Raw genomic sequence first — 20,229 nt, forward strand, 5'->3', positions numbered from 1 at the left:
CCTCCATTACTCCGGTGGCAAATACTAAATAGTAAATAGAAAGAGAAGTTTAGGAAACATTTGCCGCCCTCTGAGGGGTTTCCCAGCAATCAGCTGGGTTTCTGAAGGGGTCCCTACATGCAGTGAAGATGTGGTCGTCTGCAGGCGGCGGTGTCCCAAGTTTTGTGGCTTGTCAGCATCAAATCATCCAAAACTCCCCCTGAGGCTGCTCAGGAAGACCGATAGATTGGGGTTCCCTATAGGTCTCCCTGGCAGTGAAAGGGTTTAAAACGGGATAAAAAGAAGGGGTTTGCTTTATTGACTTGGAGATATGGCTGACGCAGCTGCAGGCATGATCCTGCAACGTGCAGAAGTTAAAAATGTAAACTATTTTTTGATTGGTCACCTCTGGCTCCTATAAAATAAGCCTTCTCTGTCGCACAGGATGTTTTGCAACGGCAAAAGTTCCACCCCTGTAAGTTTCCGTGGAGCAGTGGAGAAAGGGATTCAATTGCAGGGTCGGGGTACGGGTGTTGAGGATGCGGGTAAGAAAAGGTGTGGCTGTTGGTTGGCTCCTCCCACTGTCTCGTGTCCTGTGCCAGAGGTGAGCGTAACTTCAAAAATACTGCCATTTCCCTAACACGGTGTCCTTGATGGCATCCACATACTGTACAGGCACCCAGTATACCCAGTAGTACGATGCTTCAGTAGGACCCAGCTGCAATGCCTGCCAACAAGAAAAAGTATTTCAGTGAATGATACAGTGGAGCGGAAATAAAATGACAGCAAATCTCGTTCATTTTTTTTGCGGTTTGTCTTATTTTTAACCAAAAACCGTCTGAAAATACAGAACTGTTTTCAAGGGAAAACAGCTCCTAATTTTCAGGCGTTTTTTTTTTTTTTAGCAAAACGCGTTTTCCGCTGTGTTTTTTGAGCTCTATAGAGTCAATGAAAAACGTCTCCAAAAATGTCTCAAGAAGTGACATGCACTTCTTTTTCGCTGCCGTTTTTGCTAAGCCGTGTGCCACATACCCTTACGCTGTACAGTGTAGAAAATATTATGGTGTTAACTGGACACCATCAACAAGCTGCCACCACGGATCTTTTTCCTCTTATGATGTACATGAAGCGGGTAAGAACACGAGCGCTGTGATCCCCTCAGCCAAAAATGGTAATACTTTAATAGAAGGACTACTTTATGTTGGGACATAAAAAGTGCTATAAAAAAAAAAAAGTTAAAGGGAAACGGTCATCAGGAAGAGACCTGTCAATCATAGTGAGCTGGGCTGGGGGAGGGTGGTAGTCAGAAGGAAGGCACCCAGCAGAAATATCTCCCCAAGCCTGAGACATAACACTGGCCGTGAGCCACATAAAACTGTGGGGCCGATTTACTAAGAATGCGTTTCTTGCTCCTCTCGTGCTAAACTTAAACTCACTACCCTGCAGCGCCCCAAAGCAGAGCGGGGAATGGCACTGTCTGACCTGCACATTTATCACTTAGCTGGCCAGTTGCGAGGCATTAGGGATTGGTTCCTAGATGAACCTTTGTTAGACTCGACCTGGTATCTGGCCTCTGGTGGCGGGTAGCTCTCTTATCAGTTACCTAGAATACCCTGCAGAGCTGCTCCCCTTACATAGAATGGCTTTAAAAATATGGCGCGCTGCAAAAAATATATGGCATTATACGGATGTTCTCCCGGAACCGCCTCTATGGAATAATCCTTCACTACTCAGTATACCAGACTCGTGTTTTTGGCAGGACTTAGGTGTAGGGAAGGTTGGAGATGTTTTTGCTGAGGGTCCCTTTGTCACACTCCTGCAGTTGAGGGGCTCACGACTTCCCTCACGTACAGCGGTTTAGATACTTTCAGCTTCGCCATGCTGTCCACTCCCAGTTTCCGACGAACATTAGTGTTATATCTGACTATCCCCTTATTGGTATCTTGAAATCACAGGGACCTAAGGGTCCGATATCAGCACTGTACACCCATCTCCTCTCTTCCAAGCTCACTTCGGTGCCGTTGCCTGTGTTTGATCGATGGTTGGGGCAGATTCCTGATCTTACATCGGATGATAAAGCTGCAGTGTTTCGCTCTCATATGTCGGTTTCCCCAGCAATAAATAATACATTGATACAGCTTTATATTATACACCAATCCCATTTGACCCCTATTAGACTGCATAAAATGGGTAGAATACCCACAGCGGAGTCACAGATGCCATTGTTTGGATGCAGATTTCTGGCATCTTATGTGGAACTGTCCATATATTTCTGATTTTTGGGCACAAATATTTAACCTCTTATCCTCCCTTTTACCGTCCCCTGTGCCCATTTCCCCTAAGGTGGCTTTATTTGGTATCTTAGATGAAGAGATTGGGCCACACTACATGCAAATTTTCTTGAAAGAACCCCTGTTTTTGGCTAGGAAGGCCATAGCAATCCGCTGGATGGCTGATAACGCGCCCTCGGTTGCTCAATGGAGAGGTCTTGTTAATACAGTGATAACATATGAGCGATTAGTATATCAACATAGAGGGTGTCCGGATAAATTCTTCAAGGTCTGGGGTCCCTGGTTAGATACTCCGGAGACTATTGATGTAGAGGAACATTAACTTCTGTCTCATGGTGTATGTCCCTAACCTTATTCGGTTATTGCTTGGCCTATTGCACACACTCCTCGTACATTTGTGATATTTTCACGGCATAGACAACAGGTTTAAGTGTTATTATTAACAAACTATATAAAAGTTTTTGAATGTTGCCGATTACCGCTTCCCTTTTTTTCCTTTCGGTATCCCATGTGATGTAACGTAATTTATTTTCTTGGTGCACTTGTTTGCCCTTCATCCTGTCTGCAACATTTTAAATAAAACTAATTAAAAAAAAAAAAAAAAAAAAAAAAAAGAATTGCGTTTCTTACGCCAGTCTTCATATAAAGATCCATGGAGTAAGAGGCGTCCAATTTATTAGGGAGGTGCATTCCTGGCTGTTCGTGCGCCTCAAAGGGAAATCTATGCCAGCCAGGAGCTGGTGTAAATTTCTGCTATAATTGACACCAGTTTCTGGCATCAATTACAGTAAATTTGTTGGGCCGTGACAGGCCACACCCCTTTCACAAAAGAGGCGGGGGCAATGTAAAAAGACAAAAGGCCCAAAAATTGTAATATTAATAGTCATTGTAATAGTAAAAGCATCTAATCTGTCACTAAGACATGTTGCCCAAAATTGCCCTGATCCCACTGAATAGGTTCTTTTTAATAAAAACAACATATGGAGACGTAAAAGAATTGTTAGCAGCAGCTTGTTGATGGTTTCCAGTAAAAAAGAAAGATATATTACAAAGATACTAAATTTTACTCAACAGTGGAACATCTCCGGTCACTGAAGATTTAGCTTTTGGCCAGAGTTATGGATGTCTGCCATGTTCCTCATGTTTCGCTTACCTGAACAGCGCTAATCATAAGATGCCAACAGGTGAAGCCAGCGCTGGTGGTGACCACCGAGCAGCCCGGTCATGAGCTACTGCAGTTTTTAGGTTTTGCCAGGGTTAGACTTCACATTGGACTGTAATGCCTATACCTTCATTCTATTGAATACTAGGAGTCTCTGCTAATGGGTGACCACCTATGTAAACTCCTGGCAGGTTTCCATAACATGTAACGTTCGTTAAAGGGTAACTAAACGTTTAACAAACTTCTAACATGTCATAGTGACGTGTCAGGAGTATTGACTGGAGGGGTCCGAGCACGGAGACCCCCACCAATCGCTAAAACTAAGCGGTAGAAGAGCTTGTGTGCGCGCTGAGCCGCTTTGTTTCTGCTCGGCTTTTTCCAGAAATCAATGTTGCAGAGTACGGACACAATAGAAGGTTTATGAGCCCGTATTCCGATACATCGGCTTTCCGGAAAAAGCAAGAGCAGAAACTAAGCGGCTCAGAACTCACACGAGCACTTCTACCGCTTAGTTTCAGCGATTGGTGGGGGTCTCAATGCTCGGACCCCCACCAATCAAAACTTCTGACATGTCACTATGACACGTCAGAAGTTTGTTGAACGTTTAGTTACCCTTTGACTTATGAACCTCCTGGTAATCCATACACGTAGTAGGAAAAGTCTTGCATAGCAATTATAGTAACAAAAGCATGTTACCTGAAAGGATAGCATAAAAATTTAAGAATATTTAAGCCCCTTACCATCATATGATAGTCATCGTGGTCTTCAATTGGCTCGGAGATTACATTTTTAATGGAACCCATGGGGATTTTCTCTGTTCTTTCTGCAAGAACAAAAATAAAAACAAATAAATTTATATATATATACACACACACACACACACACACACACACACACATACATATATATATATATATATATATATATATATACGCACACACACACACACACATATATATATATATATATATATATATACACATACACACATACACATATATATATATACACATACACACATACACATATATATATATATATATATATACACACATACACACATACATATATATATATATATATATATACACACACGGGGGTGTATAAGTAGGTATACAAGGGGAGATTTTTCAAACAGTGTAATTACAATTTTGTGAGGCAGTTTTGAATGAAGAAACACAGGGAGTTGTTATTAAAAAAAAATAACTTGGTCCGATGAAGCCAACTTCAAACTTTCAGGTGCTGTTAATAGTGACAACTATTTATTACTCAGCAGAAAACTCCCTGCAACAATTGAACAGCAGGTGAATCTTAAAGGGGTTGCTCATCCGGTCAACCTCTGTCCCTATGCTTTATTATGACATATGGGCATCATTTCGCTCTGTGGACTCTAGTCCTTCATGTATTTCATGAACTGCTGCCATGTGATCCTACATTTCTGCTGCAGCTGAAATGTATAGCTGGCTGAAGTTTCCAAAAATCCACTGTATGCCGCGGGTCTTTGGAGCTGGACCCACAGCGATCAGAACAACAGCTCTCAGATTAAGGGGGTTATCTGGGATGAGACAATCGCAGATAAAGGTGCATTAGAGGGGTTGGCCGCTTTATGTATAATCTTTACCAATGTGAGGGAAACGTGAATATAGCCTGCTTACTTTTATATAGTCATTCGTAGTTCTGCGCTGTTTATTCGCACTGTGAAGCCCGGCCCACTACAAACAGCGCAGAACTACTACTGAGTATATAAAAGTAAGCAGGCTATATTCACGTTTCCCACACATTTGTAAAGATTATACATAAAGAGGCCAACCCCTCTAACATTCATGAGTTCAACTAACTATACTATAAAAAATCCTTTACGTGACACCTACCCACTGTAGAGAGGGATGCTTTCTGCCAAAGAAAGTACCGTGATTTCATGCTGTGAAAGTCTGCCTGTCTGTCTCTCAGTAACTTTAGCTTCTGCCTCTGAAACTTTGGTCCATCTGGAGATATAACCTCATTAACCTAAATTATTTTACTCCTAGTATCTAAATCGGTGACTACTTAAAGGTTAACTAAACTTTTTTAAAAACTATCGACATGTCAGAAGTTTTGATTGGTGAGGGTCCGAGCGCTGAGACACCCACTGATCGCTAAAATGAAGAGGCAGAAGCACTCGGGTGAGCGCTATGCCACTTCGTTTCTGATTGGCTTTCCTCAGAGCGGTGTACGGGCTCAATAGAAAGTTTATGAGTCAGTACATCATCCTAGGAAATCCAATCAAAAACAAAGTGGCGCAACGCTCACCCGCTTCCTTCTGCAGCTTCGTTTTAGCGATCGGTGGGGGTCTCAGTGCTTGGACCCTCACCGGTCAAAACGTCTGACATGTCACTATGACATGTCGAAAGTTTTTTAAAAGTTTAGTTACCGTTTAAAAGGGGTTGGCCCAGAATCGACAATCCACGGGATAGGTGATAATTGTTTGATCGCTGGGGGCTCGATCACGAGGGTCATGCTCGACCGCGGCTTCCTTCAATGTCCTGCTCACTGCGGTAGAGTGTCCCCCCCCAGCAATCAGAAAATGATCACCTATCCTGTGGATAGGTGATAATTGATAATTCTGGGAATACTCCTTTAATTAAACTATAGTAAGGAGAGGTGTCTACTGTGATGTGTCTTTTTAAAGGATATGTCCATCTTTGAACACCTTTACCTTACATTATTTGTCTTGTATTGATCCTGCATTATAGCGCAGAGCAGCATTCGCTATTCTGCTGGTTGGAAACAGTCGACAAGCTTATAGAGCAGCAATAGTGCACTACATCACATGACTATAACCGTGCCTAGAGTAAAGACTACATTTTCCAGAATGCATATCACCTGGACAAGCTTTGTGCAGACATTGATCCAGTAAGGAATGGTGGGAGATTACAGCTCTAAAGCCTGCAGTATTGTGCATGCAGCTCTGAAGTATAATACAGACTGTAACTCAGGATCAGTGCAAGATAAATAATGCAATGTATTTGAAAAAAAATCGCTCATGCAGATTAATTCTATATGTAAACACCAGGAACGGGGAATTTTCTGGTTTTAAAACTTTTGCGTGTAATTTATAAATTCCAATTGACACACTAAATATATAGAAACAAATTGTTTTACCTATTCTACACATAGACGGCACAGTCTCATCTCATTGTCTGTTATTAACTGGTTAAAGGGTTATTCCCATCTTAGATATTAACGGCATATACACAGCATATGACATAAATGTCCGATAGGTGCAGGTCCCACCTATCTCCAGAACGGGGGTCCCCTGCCTGGTGAGGAGGCTGCTGGCCGCCGTATTCATGTGGTGAGTCAATGGAGAGGTGAACGGTATTAAGGAAACAGCCGAGCTCGCAGTGTTACGCTGTTTCCGTAACTCCCTTTTACTTCTACTACCCCTTTATATTACTAATCGGGTCCATCATTACTTACCTTTTGTGCCAATCCATAGCTGGTCTTGCTCCAGTTTAAATGTCAGTCTGACTTTCCCTCCAGATTTATTGTACATACCAGATATAGGAGTAGTTGGAAGCCTCTCCTGTGACGGACACACAAATGGAAATAACTTTTAAGTCCCTTGTATAGCAATAGAGTGGCATACGTCGCCCATGGGTATCAATATTAAAAAAAGCATGGCACGCAGTATACTTTTATTTGCAGTAGCCCACAGTATAGGAAAGCTTGGTGTAAATTATTATTTTTTTATTTTTTTTTAAATGGCACGCTGACGCATACCACCCTTACGGAGGCCAAATGAATCCCCTTTTGGCCTCTATGGGGCCAATATGGGCCTATGGCGAAGTTTGGAGTATAGGCTAAGCTTTCCCGGCGCACATGGCAAACTTAGCCAGCTATTCATGCCACAATTGTGTTTTCTCTTGCACCCAGCCAAAAGCAAGGCAAGATCTATTCTTTGCACATCTGGCCACCATCCATATTACGCATGTGAAGATAAAGGAGACATTTAAAGGGCCACGTACATGCACAGACCGATCTAGCGATACTTCCAATTATTGAAACTTTTTGGATAGATTTATGACAAGATCATCTGTACTACCGGCCACCAGAACAAGATGTCCCTTACCTGCACGCCTTTCAGGGATTGCATGACATCCTCCGGTTTGCCCTTGTCCAGTACCTTTCTGTGTTGCTTAAATATATAAAAAAAAGAAAAAAATAGCTACTAAACAACATAGAAAAACTACAGCAAAACCTTTCCAAAACCCTGTTCTGGAGGGAAGGTCCTCTCAAAGAAGAGGTTGGGGGTTCACAGCTTCTGAGGTTGGGGGGTTCACATCCTGCAAGAGCAACATCTTCATGGAGTTTGTATGTACACCAAGGTCTTTTCGTGGGTTTCCTCTGGGTACTTCGGTTTCCTCGAATATTTAAAGCGCCACGATCATGAGACTGCCGACGATTTAAATAGGGGCATCTATTAGATAGATCAGATTGTACTCTTACCTTCTGCCTGCACAATGGCTCCTTCTTGTCTTCCTCTTCCTTCACCTCTTGCTGGATGGTCTCTTTGGGGGTGGTAACAGCCAGTACGTCATTGATGGTTGAACCTACCACCATAACCTTTGCTCCATTAGTGACTTTGATTTCCCGTAGTGTTTTGTCCTCGGGAAGCAGTCCCTTAAACATGACTTTCTGCATAGCTGGTGGAAGACCTGAAAGAATAGAGGAAATATGGATGAATGCCTTTTTATTATTTTGTGTTGTGTTGTATAGGAGTTTAAGACTTATTGCAATTCAGTGAGTTACAAGTATCACACGACAACCGCTGTCCATAGAAATACACTGAAAACCGCAGTGACCGAGTGATTGGCTTTTAATTTTTCGCTGCTTGATGGGATTTTATGTATAGGCCTAGCCTTAGAGTACCGCTCCGGGCAAACTGAATACACTGCATTATGCCAAGTGCAGGGCCTGAGAGGATGGAGCACGACACATGGATTCCCTTTTCGAATCCCTGTGTCATGCACCGCCCCCTTAGATCATATACTAAACATAAAGTGTGTCAGTCTTGCTTGGGTTGTTCCTTTAAAAGGGTATCTGACTAGGAGACTAAGTCTCATGCCAGAACCATGTGACTGTTTCCAATGCTTGAAGAGGTATTCCCAAAATTGACAATTGACCCTATCTACAGGATGGGTAACAAGGGTCTGAGCGCTAGAGGCCTTACGGCTAGGGCTCGAAGAATCACTAGAAAGGGGGTCACGAGCCGCCCCTCTGTTCCTACTGACTGCACCCCACCCCCCCCGCAGTGAGAAAAAGCTTGAAAGGAGCAGCGATCAAGCATGCGCCCTACCACTCCATTCAATGTTTATGGGACTGGCGGAAATAGCTTGTCCGCCGCTCCAATCCACCGCAGTCCTGCAGTGAAAAGGAACGGGTGGTTCGAGACTCCTATTATAGTGATCCATGGGGGTCCCTGCGATGAGACAGGATAGGTGAGAATTTTCCATTCTGGGTACACCCCTTTAATTAAATGAATACACACATATCCTTTCTCCAGGAGAGGATTGCCTCTTGCCCCTCGCAGGACCTGACGTGCTGGTGCCACTTACTCAGACTTAGACACAGCAAGCAAACGTGACTTACATATCCAGGTCCACAAGAGAGCGGCGATCAGGATGTGCCAACTGCAGGTCGCAGGTTGCCTAAACACGTCTGTGCCAACACTTACCAAACAATTATTCATTAGGAAATCCCTAGTGAATAATTACTCTGGTTTTCTCCAGTGTTCACTTTAATGGTCTCTATCATAGTGACAGCTGCCCTTTATGCTGGGCTTACCTGTGAGTGTATGAATCTTCTGTTTAAGGCTTGCTCCTGTACTATCCAATGGAAGCTTTACATCGTACTTGTTCTTATTCCAAATTATCTTAAACTCTACAAGCTCTTTTTCTGTCTCAGAGTCCCCTCCATTACTGACGGCGCCGTCTGCTTCCGGTTGCGCCGAGCTGCCGTCCTCAGAGGCCTGCGGCGCTCCGTCTCCAGCTTCTTCACAGCTCAGCTGTTCCTTCTGTCCATCCGCCTCCATTCCCAGCTCTTCCACTTCTAAAGGAGACAGGGACATAAACAGTTAATTCAGCCACACACAAAATAGATCATTCTACACCAGTGGGATAATCGCGTCAGCAGAATTAAAGGTAAAAGGTCCCCCCCCCGTCATTGAGCAGACTATAGAAATTTTGGCTGGTACGGAACAATATTATGAACGCTATATATTTAGAAGTGCAACCTTTATCTGAAGGCCACAGGTTGGAGAACACTGCTTTTGGGCAATGCTGCAAAATATTACATCGCAAATATAGGATCACATCAAACATTCTAATATGAATAATCATTCCTAGTAAAGATTTAAAGGTGTCCATAAAAATCTCTGCCCTGTCGGTGATACAGGATTCAGAGGAATGATCTTTACGTCTATTGGGATGAATCAATCATCATTATCACAATGATGGTAGTTGTAGTCAATGGAAGAAATGACTGGGTGTCCTTGGTATACGTCCTATGTAGTCACATCCACACATATAGAATAGAGGTGGCGCTTTATTCCACTTGCATGGAGTATCCAGGGGGAGATGTGAGGGTTGTAGATTTACATCTGGAGGCCCCTTTAAATCATTGTGATTCTTGCTACAAATAGAAAATACATTCCAATTATAGAAAATTATCTAGGTAATCTGACGACTATTTTAATATTGGATTGTTCCTGGTATTCTCATACATGGATATTTAGGGTGTTGAACTGAATGCATATCAGATCTCCATGAACACAAATAGACCGGAATATATTAGTGAATGCCGGGGGCTGGCACCGATGTCATCTGTCACCTGGCAGAACTGGATGGTCCGTCACATGCCATGCAGCAGAGCTGTAAGCGCTTTACATTACACCATAGGGAGGCAGATCCTGAGACCAGATGACAGCAGGAGTCATATGACATCCCACACAAGTCAAGTGATATATGAGAGCGCCCCCGCTCTATCAGCTGCCACTCCGAGAGTCACTTGTCATTCAGTAAATAAAGTGAAATACATGACCCGGTCACAAGCAATGCGACATTAATATAATTGTGGGGAGGGGATAGGACACGTGCGGAGATTATAGCATAAACTACGCCTTCATTTAGAGAATGTTTGACATGCCAGAAATTTACATTGGTGGGGGTCTGGCACTTGCTAACACGGAGGGGCTCCAATGAAATTCAGAGCACCATGCCCACTTTTTCCGAAGGTCACAGCACCAGGGGCCCCAACAATGAGAACTTCTGCCATGTTTCAGAGGCAGTGGTGTCCAACCAGCGGCTCTCAAGGTGTTGCAAAACTACAACTCCCAGCATGCCATGTCAAATAAAAAACAATACGACGCATATTTTGGGCGCCTATTTGCCCCATAGAAACGTTACAGTATACAAACATATATGTAAAATGTACGGCCCAAACATAGTCACGGCTATATGGCACATGCCGCAGTTATATTACATTCATAGAATACAGGAGGAAGAACGTCATAACCAATACAATCATGCAAACTATGGTATGTGGTGCCTGGCATGACCGCTATTGGATGGAGCAACTTTTGCGCGCCCGCGAACGAAGGTTCTGACAGTTAACGTCACCCAGCACAAGTTGTCAACCGATAAGGAACATGGCGCCGGCACGTATTACGTATGAAACACATGATGTCCCATGCGGAGCACAGATGGCACACAAAGCAGCTATGACAGCAGATGGCACACAATAGGTTTACATATGGCACACATGAGAAACAGCTAAGATGGGCAGGGGGCACAGAATGGGCACATATGAATGACAGATGGCAGATGCATTGGGCATAGTTAGGACGTGTGGCTGGGCGGGTCCTATGAAGAGGGTGGCAGCTAGAAAGGGCATATAAAGGAATGGTGAGCAGGCAGTTATTGTGAGGGGGACATTAGAGGGGGAATAGCACTGGCATCTGGCACAACAGTCTAAGTGACAGGGCAACTAACGGTCGCAAAGCTCAGGCAGGGTGAGAACAAGGTTATCACACAGATCTTGCCCTCGGGGGACCCGGTACCCACCGTCCTGGGACGCCATGATGATTGTGTACAAGTCGCCAGCGCTAGTGCTGCCGGGAAACTCACAATCGGACATTTTTGGACCCAGTCGGCAACCGTTGGCTCAGCTCGAACCGGAAGTATGTCGATACCATAGAGACAAGTCACAGGATGTCATAACAGTCTCCGGGTGCCGGTTTGCCAATCTTCCGGTATTTTGCCAACCAAAAGCAGTTGGAAGCTAGGCATTGTTGTAGACGCCATTTTGTTGAAGACTACAGCCATAGACGTATAATAAAATCCTTCAATAAAATGGCTCCTATAGTGAGGACAGTTTATTAACCCGGTTTGTGAGAGGCAATCGTGGTCCTAGAACACAGCTACTAACAAGGGCACAGTCTGGGGAGATGAGGCTGCTTCTAGTCAGGGTTCTGCTCCAAGCAGTGCGCCCGGGAACCAGGGGGTGTGCTGGAGTGACACATAAGGAAATTCGGGTGCGCTTTGCACCGAGCCCCACAGGTAAATTTATACACAGTCCATTCTGGTACTGAAAGAATAGCACAGGCTGTCATCTTGTTGCTAACGGCGACCCCACTTTTTTTTTTTTTTTTAAGAACATTTTCTAACATTCTCCATCACATCATCATCATCATCAGCATGTAGGGACTACTTTTAAACATACTTGACAACTTTTTAGGGAGATCCTAAACAGCGTTGATGGAGCGGCGTGCGCAGCTCAAAATGTTTTCCCTTATGCCCCTCTCCTTCATATAGGGTGCCCCCCAAATTACAGCATTTAAATCACAAATACCTCATATGACCCCCTTCATCACATCCCAAAATAAATACAGCCCCCTAAATAAATACGGACAACTAAAGTAACAGTTTACACTTATATTAAGATTTCCGTTTTACAAAAGCAGAAAGACGAAAAAAACCAAAGTGCTGGATCCGTCGCACCGACGGCAACCCCCATTGACCCATAATGGGGTCTGTCTGGTGCCGCCATGGTAGCCATCGTTTTGACGGGAAAAATAGTGCTGCATGCTGCCTCTGATGGTAGTCTGAACAGAGCCTAATACAGATCTCAAATAAGAAGTTCAGATACTCACCTGTCCCCGCGGTTCTCTTCACTCCCAGGCGCCACTGCAGACAACGTCCGTCAGGAAGAGGAATGGGGAGAAGGGACTATTTTGTACATGGGGCACCTGGGAGATTTCCCTGCTCTTCCTGGAGTCCCCTTTTTCCAGGAGGTCTCCTCTGAGCTTAGTTGACTACACTTTTTAGTGCAGTAAAAAAAAAAAAATATGTCCGGCCTCTTATGGGCCATGGATACGTTCGGTGTATAAGTCTGGAATGTGTAGGATACCCCACAAACAAACCTTTTGTATAGTCAGATCCTGCAGTCCTGCCTCCTCTGTCTATAGGTTAGCAAGAAGATGGGTGGAGTAACAGATTCCTCTGTTATTCCTCCTGTAAATGTATGAATAAATTGACAACTGGGTGTTACCTGTCTCCTTGTCAATACAGTGTGATCACTACACTGTCTGACACCGTCCGCACTGATTAGACAGTGTGTAGGGACACGCCTCATTGACAAAGGGAATGATAATACCAAGTTGTCAATGTATTCATACATTTCCAAGAGGAATAACTGAGGAATCATGCAGAGTTCTAAGAAAAGATGCCCCGGAATTGTTATTTCATGGGAATACAAGTATTTACCAAAACAGGTGTGTCAGGAGAGGTGGAGAAATGTATTCATACAAATATTTGTTCTTTTTTAGTACAACAGACCTTTGTTGATGTTTTTTGTGATCACCATGTTCTGTCTCCTTAGGTTTTCTTCACCTTGGCGGCCTGCGCACTGCACTCTACAATTACCTTTTTGCCAAGAAACATGGAGGAGTTTTTATTCTGCGTCTTGAAGACACTGATAGAAGCCGCTTGGTTCCGGGAGCGGCGGGGGGTATAGAAGATATGTTGGAGTGGGCAGGTAGACCACCCTGTCCTGTAGAGTTTCAAACTTTTCATGTAAAAAGACCATACAATCCTCAACATAACATGTGGCTAATACTTGCATTGTCATTGTCTTCTTTCCAGGGATCCCACCGGATGAGAGTCCCCGACGAGGAGGTCTTTATGGACCCTATGAACAGTCGCAGCGTCTGAATTTATATCACGAGGCAGTGCAAACATTGTTGGAAAGTGGAGCGGCTTACCGCTGTTTTTGTACTCCACAGAGACTGGAGCTGATCAAGAAAGAAGCGCTCAGGAGTAGACAGACGCCTCGGTAAGAGAGTGCTCGCTCTAGAAACACATGCTTTATTTATCTGTTTCTAGGAAAGCTGGATGACATTTCATTTCCCATAAGAGTTTGTGACCCAGCTTTCCCAAACTCCTGACTCCACATCTGCCTAGTTATGTAGTGATCCCATATGACAGCATAACTTCGGCAGGTTTGACATTGAAGGAGCTTAGGAAGACTGGGTGTCAACCCAGGTGGCAGCTGGTAAGGGCAACCATATTGGGTATCACCCAGCTTTCCTCAGAACAGATGCAACCAAGAAACCACTTGATTTCATATATTTAGTGTTTTGGTTTTATTGCTCCCAAAATCTGAGGTAGTGGGTATCTGATGACAGATTGACTTGTTGGCTGGGTCTTCCCAATCTCTTATTGGCTCAGAAGAAGCTTAGGAGCATGCTAGCGACTTCTAGTCATGACCCATCCCCTTATGCCCATTCAGGTGACGGGTTTTGTGCCATAAAAGGGGTTTTCCTAGATCCAGGTGGATTTCAGAAAACCCCCTTTACTGTAAAAGATGTCGGTAAAAATCTTTAACGATACTCACACTCTTGAGAAAGACTGTCTCCAGCGCCGCGGCCCGCTGCCACCCCCGCTGCTTGTCCTGCGTGCTGTAACGACCTATCCATTAAGATGTTACGTCATATAACCGTAGCAGCCAATCATGGCACAGGCTGTTTTTATTTCCTGACATCCCGCAAATTAAAGGGGTTTTTCCAAATTGAAATCTGATCTCGGAAAACCCCTTTCAATGCCAACTTTGCATCAAATCACGTTACAAATTTCACATGCAGTTCTTGACTAGAACGTACAGTTCAATTTTCGTGAAGGTGTTGGCTTCTTTGGGCATATCCTGGTGTTGGGGGTTTGCTGCTGGGACCCCGGTGGATCTGCTATTGTAATGGGGGAAGCAGCCAATAAATTCTTATTGAACCATTGCACATTCCCTATTGAAATCAATGAACCAGGGATACACTCTGGTCAATAGAGGGGGTCCTAAAAGGGGCACCCCTCCCCCATTACTATCATATGCTGTAAACTATTTCAGTGCAACAGTTGCTGCTAAATAAATACAGCTTTTTTTAATTTTTTTATTTAAAGCTATGACAATCGCTGCCGACATCTTACCCCAAGCCAAGTGCAGGAAAAGCTGTCAAAGAATTTGCCTCATGTGGTCCGGTTCCAGTTACCTGGTGGTGCTCATTCTTTCCAGGACCTGGTTTATGGCTGGACGCACCATGATGTGGCAAGTGTGGAAGGAGACCCAGTGATCTTGAAGGGAGACGGCTTTCCCACTTACCACTTGGCTAACGTCGTGGATGACTATAAAATGGCTGTGAGTCACGTCCTGAGGGGAGAAGAGTGGCTGATCTCCACGACCAAACATCTGCTCATGTACCGTGCCTTGGGCTGGCAACCTCCAGCGTATGCCCACCTACCACTCCTGCTCAACAAAGATGGCAGCAAACTATCCAAACGACAGGGGGATATATTTATCCAACATTTCGTCCAGAGAGGACACCTGCCGGACACCCTGCTGGACATTATTACTAACTGCGGATCAGGATTCGCTGGTAACAATGGAGAGCGAGACAGGTTCATATGAGAAGAGCAGGGAGCTAGAATCATGCTTTGCGTGGTGAATAAGAGAAAGAAATGAGTGATATATGTCCTAGGATTTTAATATAGGACAATTCTTAAAGGGGTTTTCCCACAAAACACATGTATCGCTGGGGGTCTGACTGCTGGGACCCCCAGCGATAAGGAGAATGAGGGACTGAAATTCCCCCGTAGTGCTCCATGAGAAAGGAGCGCTGGTGCAGATGCTCAGCCAGCATCCAATCATTTCTATGGGAACTCCAGAAGCGGGAGCTCCATAGAAATGAATGGAGCGCTGGTCAAGCATCTGCACCAGCGCTCCTTTCTCATGGAGCACTTTGTGGGAATTTCGGTTCCTCGTTCTCCTTACCGCTGGGAGTCCCAGCGGTCGGACCCCCATCAATCACACATGTATCGCCTGTCCTGTGGATAGGGGATACATGTGTTTGTTGGAAAACCCCTTTAAGTGTGTTCAAGTGCTTATATGCAAAGTCAGGGTATTAGCGATGTCTTAATAAAGACCATTAACCCCTGAAATAAAAGCAAATCACAGTAAACCTAATGCCTTGAGTTGTGATCTTCTGTCAAGTTGTTAAACTCAGTTCAGCCGTCGTTATAAGACTGCTGAGTATCAAAACTGACAAGTTTTTTAAGTGTTATGGAACTGGGGATAGGATTAGAAAAACATGGCTGCTTTCTTCTAAAAACAGCGCCCCATCTGTCAATAGGTAGTGTGTGGTATTGCAGCTCCGCTCCATTGTTGTGAATGAGGCTGAGCTGCAATACCTCACACAACTTGTGGACAGGTGTGGAGCTGTTTTTGGAAGTCAGCAGCCATGTTTTTCTAATCCTGGTCAACCCCTTTAAGGTTTTGATCATTTTTCCTTTCTATGTAGATCTATTGCTTGTAGGATAAGACGTTACTTGTAAAACTATCAGATTTTTATTACATTTGGTAAAATGTTGTATTTCTTATTCCTATCATGCAGGAAACCAGATCGGCCGAACTCTCCCTGAACTAATTCAGCAGTACAACCTGCAAAGCACCAGCACCCATTCTGCTCTAATGGATCTGGATAAACTTCCAGAATTCAGCAGGTTAATGACGTACACTGAGTGTCAACACTACGTAACAGTAGATATAATCCTATAAATTACGACAATGTTCCACATTCAATGACGTGTAACCCGTCACTTCCTTGCAGGGTTCACCTCACCAGGTGGATTGAGGGTGCTGACACCCGCGTACAGTTGGTGGCTCAGCTGCAGTCACTGTTACAGGAGACATACAAGGATCTGACCTTTGATAAAGACTATATTGAGAGGATACTAGTGCTGAGGATGGTATGTGAGCAATCCATGCATTGCATAGTGTTCAGTTTTTTTTATAAATTTCGAGAAAGTGAAAATTCCTTTAATCCGGCATCCACTATTCTAGAGAGTCCGATAATCCGGCACTTGTTTTCTAAACAGAACTGTAATAAAGTAGAACACCGAGCAAAGAGAACGAATTAGAAAACCGTTTTAGTAGCACATTTTAGGTTTTATTACTAAAAGCTTTTACTATTCCATGGTCTGATAATCTAGAATATCTGATAATTTGGCACCTATCTGGTAATGTCGAATGAAAAGATGTTATTGTTTATAAATTTCATTGAATTGACCATTATTTCCCTTGTGGGGGGGGGGGGGTCGGGCGATGAGACCACCAATGATCGCTAGAATGAAGGGCGCGACATCGCTCTTCTTGGCACCTTCGAGAAAAGACTGTCCCTAAAGCTGTGTTCAGACAAGCATTGTAAAACTGGTCTCTGTTTCCGTCTGTCAGTTTTTAACGCCAGTAATCCTCAGTTTGTTTACTTCCATCAAAAAAAAAAAACGGACTGCTTTATTTTCAGCATCTCCTAGCAACCCATCAGTGAATATCGGACCGTATAGCGTCAGTGTGCTGTCCAATTTTATCATGGACTCATTGACTTGAATGGGCGTTTCTGACGCAAGAATCGGACCAAAGTAGTGCGTGCTGCAATTTCCTCGGACATGTGCATGAGCCCGTTAACTTTAAAGGGGTTGTCTCAAGATTAAAAGTTACCTTCTAACCACAGGGTAGGTGATAACATGCTGATCGGTGGGGGTCCGACCACTGGGACCCCCACCAATGATGAGAACAGGGGTCCCGTTCCTCTGTTTGAACTTGGCGGCAGGTTGCATATGCGCACTGCTGCTCCATTCACTGTCTATAGGACTGCCGTAGAAAGCCGGCTATCTCCGGCAGTGCCATAGAGAATAAATGGAGCAGCAGAGTACAAGCGCGACCTGCCACTCCATTCGGAGGAACGGGACCCCCGTTCTCGTGATCGGTTGGGGTCCCATCGGTCAGACCCCCACCGATCAGCATGTTATAACCTACCCTGTGGTTTGAAGGTAACTTTTAATCTTGAGAGAAACCCTTTAATGGGTCAGTGTTCAGTCCGTGTTGCTGTCCGTTCTACACATGGACGTGAACATCGCTTGTCTGAATAGGCCCTTACAGTCTTTAGTCCATCTGAGTTTCCTCCTAGAGAGGCCGAGAGTAGCCGGAGTGGAGTAGTTACCCTTAGCAACCAATCAGATTCAAGCTCTCATTTTTCAGATGCCTGTTAGAAAATGAAACCTGCAACTTGATTGGTTGCTATGCACAACAGCAGATTTTTTTCCTTTTGCACCACTTTTGATAAATCTCGTCCAATGTCTCTCACTATTTTATATTGTTCTGTCTTTTTATTTTCCAGGGACATTTAAACCTGCTGACAGACTTGTTGTCTCCAAATTACTCGTATCTGTGGGTGCGGCCCTCCGTGCGGCAGGAAGATCTGCGCCGCATATCAAGTGAAGCCAGGGAGATTGGGAGTCTTGTGGTGCAGTGTGTATTATTCTCTGCTATCAAGTTATCTTAGGACATTTAGTAAAGATTTAAGATGTGGTGTAACCCATAGCAACTGGTGAGACGTCCTGGTTTGTTTTCAGGATTCTGCAGAACAGCCGCCATGACACCAGCCTGGAACTATTAAGTATAGAGCTGAAGAGTCGCCTGCAGCAGCTGAAAGCCACAAAGTATAGCACATCCATGAAGCTCCTCCGACTAGTGCTCAGTGGCCTCGAGGTGCAGTAAAAATCATTGCCGACCATTACAAATGCATAAAATACAAATTAGCCCATAGTCAATGGGCCGAATGCGTGAAAACTATCTCAAAGACCGTGACCAACCAGCAAAAAACGAAATGTGGAGTCGGTTTGGTTGCTGTAGGCCACATTATGTATGACCGTTTTCATGTCGTATCCAATATAGGTTCCATGGATGTGGCCATGTGGTGCCTCTTAGCCAATCAAACCGAGAGGCACCCGTAATACATAGAGCACAATGTGTTTAAGAGCCCTGAACGGGCATTTATGGCGCCATTCTGTGGCACTCGAGACACGTTTTGCCATCTTACAGTTGATCTGTTAAATGGGTCTATCACCATGACAGATTCCTTAAAGCTCAGTATAGGTGTGACGTTTGCCTGACCGTAGCATCCGTCATCCATAGACTATAGTGGTATCCGTTTAACATCTACATCATGAACTCTCTGCACCCTTTTAATTACATTTACGTTAATCAGGTATCATTATAGACTACGGGTGACGGATGCCACTGTTTGGCATCCGCTCAACGCATTCATCCAGAAATCAGAACAGAAAATATTGTCGTCGCAATATCTCAGTAGTGCAGCCTCAGGCTTTGGGCCTGTAATCTTAATTGCTCATGGTTCAGCCTAGTAGCCTAAGACGTAATAATAGGAAAACCAGCAGACATTACTGAATTCACTGCTTTTCAACACAACAAATGGGCTAAAAAGAAATGACATTTTATATATTATTCTGTTGAGGTTAATCTGACAGAAAATAGTTTTTGATGATAATGACGACGCCCGTATTTCCCAATAATAGAAGAGTCTTTCTTTCTAGACTGGACCGAGCGTGGCGGAGATGATGCTGGCGTTGGGACCTGAGGAGTCAATTTCACGTTTACAGAAAGCTCTGTCCAGCTGAAGTTTGGATACATGAGTCTCAAATCCTCCATCTTGTAAATAAATGTATTGAATTAATACAAAACCGTGGAGAGCCGGGGCCTCTGACTACCACAGATTGTACATAGATGACTTTTTATTTTTCAGCCAAGTCTGTAATGTTTTGTAAAAATGCAAATATAAAGATAAGCACCTCAAAAGTAACGACTTCTTTTTTTTTTTTGGGGGGGGGGGGGGGGGGAGGGTATTATGGTGGATTCACTTAGAGATGAATGTCATGGTCTGTGACTGGGGAATGTGTCCTTTCTCCTCCATTGCATTCAGATTGTAAATTTTAGGCCTTATTCACACGAACCTTGAATACGTCTGTGTGGCGGCCATTAAAACAACGGTCGTCACACGGACCTGTGCAATTCAATGGGGCCATTCTGACATGCAGTGTTTTTCACGTGTTTCCGTTGTGTGAAACTCACTGCATGTCCTATTCTTGTGCATTTTTTGCGGACCATGCACCCATTGAAGTCAATGGGTGCGTTAAAATCACGGACAGCACACGGACGCACATCCCTGTGCTGTCCGTGATTCACGCACCAGTTCTTTGAAATGCAGAGAAAAATAAATAAAAATAAAGAAATGTGCACCAACACTGACAACTGAGGCCACACAGAACTGCAACGCACAAAAAAACGTATCTGTTTTTTGTGGAGGCAAAACTGAATGATGTGTGAATCTAGCCTTAACCCCTTCCCGACATTTGACGTATC

The 20,229-nt window shown here is 44.1% G+C and overlaps 2 protein-coding genes across 5 annotated transcripts; one reads left to right on the top strand and one right to left on the bottom strand.

Moving 5' to 3' along the window:
* Window positions 1-275: 275 nt before the first annotated feature.
* On the bottom strand, window positions 276-11,680 carry UBFD1 (ubiquitin family domain containing 1). Of its 4 annotated transcripts, none has more exons than XM_075830432.1 (8): window positions 11,598-11,680; window positions 9,259-9,522; window positions 7,921-8,129; window positions 7,544-7,609; window positions 6,892-6,997; window positions 5,304-5,417; window positions 4,173-4,255; window positions 276-706 (listed from the first exon to the last, which is right to left on the bottom strand). In XM_075830432.1, the coding sequence occupies exons 2-8, from the start codon at window positions 9,503-9,505 to the stop codon at window positions 596-598; spliced, it is 936 nt and encodes a 311-aa protein (XP_075686547.1). In that variant the 5' UTR covers window positions 9,506-9,522; window positions 11,598-11,680; the 3' UTR covers window positions 276-595. The 4 variants fall into 4 exon arrangements, with proteins under 4 accessions (XP_075686547.1, XP_075686545.1, XP_075686548.1 ...); XM_075830430.1 differs by having other exon boundaries at window positions 11,535-11,662; XM_075830433.1 differs by lacking the exon at window positions 11,598-11,680 and adding an exon at window positions 9,890-10,087.
* On the top strand, window positions 11,419-19,665 carry EARS2 (glutamyl-tRNA synthetase 2, mitochondrial). Its single transcript, XM_075830428.1, has 9 exons — window positions 11,419-12,029; window positions 13,351-13,506; window positions 13,614-13,803; window positions 14,919-15,391; window positions 16,406-16,514; window positions 16,622-16,760; window positions 18,188-18,318; window positions 18,423-18,558; window positions 19,404-19,665. The coding sequence occupies exons 1-9, from the start codon at window positions 11,918-11,920 to the stop codon at window positions 19,485-19,487; spliced, it is 1,530 nt and encodes a 509-aa protein (XP_075686543.1). The 5' UTR covers window positions 11,419-11,917; the 3' UTR covers window positions 19,488-19,665.
* The last annotated feature ends 564 nt before the right edge of the window (window positions 19,666-20,229 follow it).

The sequence above is a fragment of the Rhinoderma darwinii genome, chromosome 6 (genome assembly GCF_050947455.1).
Source record: "Rhinoderma darwinii isolate aRhiDar2 chromosome 6, aRhiDar2.hap1, whole genome shotgun sequence".
Classification (NCBI taxonomy): domain Eukaryota; kingdom Metazoa; phylum Chordata; class Amphibia; order Anura; family Rhinodermatidae; genus Rhinoderma; species Rhinoderma darwinii.